General features: G+C 39.6%; 2 protein-coding genes across 4 annotated transcripts in view; both read left to right on the plus strand.

The window, feature by feature from the left end:
* Positions 1–2,817, plus strand: part of oscp1a (organic solute carrier partner 1a) — a 19,030-nt gene extending 16,213 nt beyond the window's left edge. For 2 of the 3 annotated variants that reach the window (XM_030413114.1, XM_030413112.1), the window contains 3 exons: positions 1,835–2,004; positions 2,094–2,154; positions 2,309–2,817. In XM_030413114.1, the coding sequence (XP_030268974.1) occupies positions 1,835–2,004; positions 2,094–2,154; positions 2,309–2,431 (354 nt within the window). In that variant the 3' untranslated portion in view covers positions 2,432–2,817. The remainder of the gene's footprint in view (positions 1–1,834; positions 2,005–2,093; positions 2,155–2,308) is intronic. The other variant, XM_030413113.1, reaches the window with a different exon arrangement.
* Positions 2,818–3,294: 477 nt separating this feature from the next.
* Positions 3,295–6,000, plus strand: lsm10 (LSM10, U7 small nuclear RNA associated). Its single transcript, XM_030411352.1, has 2 exons — positions 3,295–3,439; positions 4,740–6,000. Exon 2 carries the CDS (start codon positions 4,778–4,780, stop codon positions 5,189–5,191), a length of 414 nt encoding a protein of 137 aa, XP_030267212.1. The 5' UTR covers positions 3,295–3,439; positions 4,740–4,777; the 3' UTR covers positions 5,192–6,000.

A 6,000-nucleotide genomic window follows, 5' to 3' on the forward strand; every position in this document is an offset into this window, starting at 1 on the left:
TACATTCATACACTCATGGTTGTCGCTGCCATGCAAGGTGCCGACCAGCACATCAGGAGCAGTTCCGGGTTTAGTATCTTGCCCAAGGATGCTTCGACATGCAGACCAGGAGAACTGAACCAGCAACCTTCCGATAACAACAACTTTGGGTTGGCTCTACACCTGAACCACAGTCCACCTATATTATAATCAAGAGCTCTTAAAATAAATAACTATCAGCCCCCCATTGATGGTGGTCTAAAATATTTGACCGAGTAGGCCACAAAATCTATAATAATAATAATGATAATAACAATAATAATAATAAGAATAAGAATAATGATGATGATGATAATAATAAACACTCTATTTAGCACTTTTCAAAAAACAAGTGACAAAGTGCTTTACAAAGACATAAAACAGGATAACTTGCCGATAAAATTAGTAACAACAGCACAATTTATACAATAGTCAAACATGCAAGGTAAGAATTACTAAAACAAATTAAAGATAATTCAAAAAGAAAGAGTGAGCAATTCAGGAGGAAGCTTTTTTGAAGACTTTGTTTCAAAGAGAGTTTTAACAGAGCGAGTCGGCCTGATCTCCTGCGGCCTCCGTACGGAGGTGTGGAAGTTTAATGACAGATTTATTCTTCAAGTTTGGCATCCGCATTCAACAGACAGCTGAACGATGCGGTTGACATGTGGAACAACAACAATGAAAAATAAGTGGGTCAAGACGCTCAGTGTGTCACGTCCTTCACGGCCACTCCTTAAGACAAACCAGTCGTCATTACACTCCTAGCGGCGGCATGTGTGTCCCACATTTCACCTGAAGCGCTCTATAATTTGCCTGTCAAAACAACTTGCAAAGGTACCATTATAACTATCAGAAGGAGGTTCAGGTTGATTAAACATAGAGAACCTTATTGATTGAATCCTTTATTTATTCAGGGAAGGTCAATTGAGAGCAAGCTCTTTTTTTCCCAGTGACGCCTGATTACAAAACACCTGAATAAACATGATATGGTGAACATGATATGATCATAATTCACAATCACGTTCAGACTGTGGGAACACTGAACATCTGAAACCATCTAAAGAAATAAGACGATCTTGTTCAAGAACGCGCTGAGTCAAACGACCTCGTTAGAGATTTAACTAAACAACTTTAGAGTAGTTAGAAGTAGCTCCACTATTTGATTTTTAATAACATAACACATAGAGGTACCTTTGCTTCTGATACTTTGGGTGCATTTTGTTGATAATCCTCTTCAGGGCTTTCTAATTAAAATGTGGTAGGCCTACTTCTACTTACAGATCCGCGGCCTGATGCAGCAGCTGTGAGTAGGTTAGGATTTATAATGTCGCGTAAATTATTGCTAAGTTGTGATTTCAATGGGTACAACAAAGATATGTTACAACATAACTATGTATAGCAACTTAATAGTTAGGACTTCTCTACTCACTCACTGATGATAGAACATGAATTGAAAAGCATTTTGTCACACAATTTCCTGGTATGATTAATATTTGGCTCACTTTGATGTGGAACGGTGCCAAATCGTTCTCGCCAGGCAGAAGACAAATACGCACGATGACAATAGAACTCTTCATCGATCGTTGATCGGGGACTTCCCTTAATTCCCTTTAAAACCTTTATTGAAGACAGGCAGCAGCACAGGTACACGGTTGCAACAGCAGAACAATTAGACGGAGGCAGGAGGTAAAGATTTTGGAATTCCCTCAGTCATTTGGTATTTTTGCAGCTTTTTGTTACATTTTACACATAGTGTGCTTTAGGTGAGAGACTCTCTTTTAATTTGTGTGTGACCTTTGCGTGCCCCTCCATGCAGCAGCAGGCGGATGACACTCCCAATCTGCTGGCCAAAGAGGAGCTGAACCTGCTGGCTCGTCTGATGGGCAGCATGAAGGCCGAGAACATGCCCAAAGCTGAAACTGTCTTTCGGATCAACCTGTTTACTACGGACCGAGAGGAGGAGGAGGAGGAGGAGGAGGAGCAGGCGTGAGTGCTTTTCTGTCTTTGTTCATCACCGATTGTATCATTAAATCCACATTAATTTAGACAGATATGACTTTGACTTTCGTTGACAGGAGAGCTTCAGGTGGAGCCGGGCAGTCCTTGTATGAAGTGATAAATATTCAAGCGATGCAGGTACAGCAGGGCACTGTAGACTGTAGAATCCATCAGCTTTTTAGTTATAAACTGCCTGTAAACAACTTTGAAACCTGACAGGTTGACATGTATTGAAAATGTGTCAAATATGAATTTGTGAAGAGACGACATGTTTGTGTTTTATCTGATTCAGGATGAACAGGCTGCAACTGAGCTGGCTCTGATCGCCGGGCAATTTGCAAAAGGAGAGGAGAAGCCTGAAAACTCAGAGAGCAACAAAGGAGACGACCTGCTCGCCATGATGGACGACCTCTGATCCTGCTGAACTAGTTTCAATGAGCTGCTGCGACACGTTTACTGTTGTCAACTTAACTACCTAACTCTGGTGGATGCCAGACTCTTTATCTCAGGAATAATCGCGGATAAAACTGTCACTGTGAGTTAAAATGTAATCTCCAGCACACTCAGTTGTTGATGCGTTCAATTATACACTAGGTTCTTTAACATTAATGAGACAGTTTAATAAAAATGTAATATATCTGACTCATACTGTAGCACCTGTGCACTGACTGACAGCAGACAATTAAAGTGATCTTTTAAATCATTAGTATGTTGAAATGTACCTGATGAATGGACTGGAAATCGTAAAATTGCTATATTGGATTTATTTTTTCTATAAAGTAAATAAAGTGTTTATTCACATTTGTGGTTTGATTTCTCTGTCATCAATTTTTAAGATGATTAGATGTATAATCTATTGAGCCAAATGCCTTAGGGTCAGAAGTTTTTGGCAAGTAATGTGCGTACATGCAGAAATAACCTACTGATATACATGTTATGTGTAAATGTATTTATTTAGGTCGATTGGTTTATTATTCTCCTTATTTGTTTTATTTAACTCACCATAACTCTGTCTTGCATGTTTTGTTAATGCGGCTGCTTTCTTGGCAGGGACACTCCTATAAGAGAGATTTTTCCTGGGTAAATTAACATATAGAAAATACATGAAAATGTCTAAATAAAATACAGTGACACCAGTGGATGAATATAATCACATCACGTAATTAATCAATCAATCAATCGGGGATTTTAAACACTGGTATATTTAGGAAAAACACTAGAAAAGATCTTGTACTGCAGGCAGAGGGCAGTGTTGTTCCGTGTTCCAGCAAATCTACGTCGCAACGATAAACGTCATCACGCTGCGCTTCCGGGTTTGGACTTCTCGCGGGAACACAAACTGGTTGACGTTTTTGAGCCGTTTGTTGCCACCTGAGACACTTTGTTTGGACTTTCACGTGGAATAAGTGTTTAACTACTGCAGGTAAATCAAACACACAATAGTCTGAATAATAGCCGTATAATTGTGCTCTTTAGAGGCTCTGTTGTACTTTGTCGTGTCGCTGCTAAAGCTAACAGCGGCGCTTGCTAAGACTACTTGTACCAGACTCTCATAGGAAAACTAGTAATTTTAAGTTGAAGATGCTTGAATGAAATTATCTGCTTTCTCTCTAAATGAATGTTTTTACGGACTTTTCTTATCGCCATCAGTTTTTTATGACAAACACAAGCTGCTATATGACGTGTTTTGGCTGTTAAAGTCTCATTCTGTGTTTAATTCGACAGCTTAATATCAGGCCTACAATCAGCTTTAAATAAGCACCAGTTTTAAACTAATACAAATGCTGCTTTATTAAGGCTGGTATAAGTCCACAATAGTAGTACTTAATTAATATGACGGCATATTTATCATGAGTTCAGTTCTCCTGTCACATGGTGGAGGGGACAGTACTTAAAAATAAAACTCCCCTCTATGTCGTTTGGTTTTAAAGGGATCTTTAATTCCACAGAGTAATCATATGTTTACCCTTTTCTGTCTTGAGATCACGTTTGCCGCCCAAAATGACAGCGGAGTCTCTTAATTAGTATTTCCTCCAGTGACTGATCATCTTTTGAGGCGCTTGCTGAGGTCTAATTAGTGCAGGTGTGCTGAATGTTTGGCTGTATATGAAAACTTCAGAAATAACAGGACAGTTGAGCTGAATATTATGTGGCAGACAGATACAAATGTAGGCCAGTGGCAGCCTATCAAGGTAATTAAAAAAAAATGAAGGGTGTTTTAAAGTTTTGCACTAAGAAATCATAACTGCATCTTAACAACTCTTCTCAGCTATAAATTGAAGTCTTTTTTATATTTTAATATAATAATAATAAACATGGCTGAGTTCGCTGTGTGAGCAGTATTAAACATAGACAGAATCATGTGTACTGCAGACAAATTAATTCTGATTTAAATTGCTTTATTGGCATGAACAAAAACATGTCACTTTTCTCAGTAGATTCAAGGCAATATATCATATAATTACATATGCATTTAAATATACAGGTCTTAAACGCTGGTTCTATGTTCTATATACAACATATTACAATGCATTACGCCATGCACATCCCTCATGTTTGGACTCTTATAGTGACTGAGTTTCTTAGGTTGTAGCAGGCAGACACATGCTTTATGTAGCTGCTAGAAGAGCTGTTGTCCCTCCACCCAGGACTGCTAGTTCCACTTCGGCAGCCAGTTTTGCTAAAGAGTTGTTTGGCAGTAGCTGACTCCTGTCTGTCTGCAGGTATTCCTGACCTCTGGAGATCCTCTTCATCAGTGTCCATGGAGTCACAGGGAGGTGAAACGCAGCCGTCGGGACAGGGCCCATCTGAAATAACCAGCTCCCTCCGTGAGCGCACCATTGCAGAGAACAGCATGGTGATCCTGCTGCAGGGCCTGCAGGGACAGGTGACCACGGTGGACCTGAAGAACGAGAGCACAGCACGGGGCCGCGTAGTCAACGTGGACGCTTTCATGAACATACGTCTGAAGGACGTGCTGTACCGGGACAGAAAAGGTCAGCTCACCCAGCTGCAGGAGCTGTTTATCACCGGCAGGAACGTCCGCTACGTTCACATCCCAGACCACATCGACATAATGAAGACTATCGAGAGCCAGCTGGCCAAGATCCACAGAGTCCGAAACTTTGCCAGCCAAGGAGGAGGCAGGAAGGAGTACACCAAGAAAGCAAAATAACTTATTTACTCAGTGGGGTACTGCTTGTGCAAGACAAGTCCAAAAAACACTCTGGGGCAACAAGCGAGACTAAGAGGAACGAAAAGATTAAGGGATTACGAACGAAAGAAACCTAACTGACTTCTTCCCTTTTTATTTTGTTGTGATACTCTTCAGGCCTTCATATGAAAGAAGAAAGATTAAATGACTCTTTTGTTAAACTTCTAACTCCTGCAAACAAGGTCACAACCTTTTTTTTTTTTTAGCTGCGACTGTTTTTTACATTTTCAATTCATCTGTGGATTTTTGTTTTCTTGATTAAATTACTATTTTTATAAGGTAGCTTCTTTTACTGTTTTGTGTAATATCTGAACAACAGTTTAACACCCAAAGATATTGAGTCTACGATCATATGAAACCAAGAAAATCACGAAAACTTGACATTCATGTAACGAGAAATGATTGAAAACAGACAGAAACGGTTAATAATCATTAGACATGAGGCTTTGGTTCAATGTCTGAAATAAGGTGTGTGTTTTGTTGAGGGAACCAGGGCCATGCAAATTTTAGGGTTAGCGTATTAAAATGCGTCATCCCTGCAGCACTGTGTTGGCCCGTTAATCAGTCAGCGTCTTGTTTCAAACTACTTGACTGTCTTTGTGTTCTGATAATTAGGCTAAATTATCTGTCCTTAATTTCTTCTGAAGAAGCAGGAACCTTTTTTTTGAATACATAAAGATGTTAACAAATAAGCCATTGTCCTCCCAGAAACCCTCTCTGTTCCAACACACAGCCACTTTATTAAAATTAAATGGAACATAAACAATTAA

This window comes from Sparus aurata, chromosome 3 (assembly GCF_900880675.1).
Source record: "Sparus aurata chromosome 3, fSpaAur1.1, whole genome shotgun sequence".
NCBI classification, from domain to species: domain Eukaryota; kingdom Metazoa; phylum Chordata; class Actinopteri; order Spariformes; family Sparidae; genus Sparus; species Sparus aurata.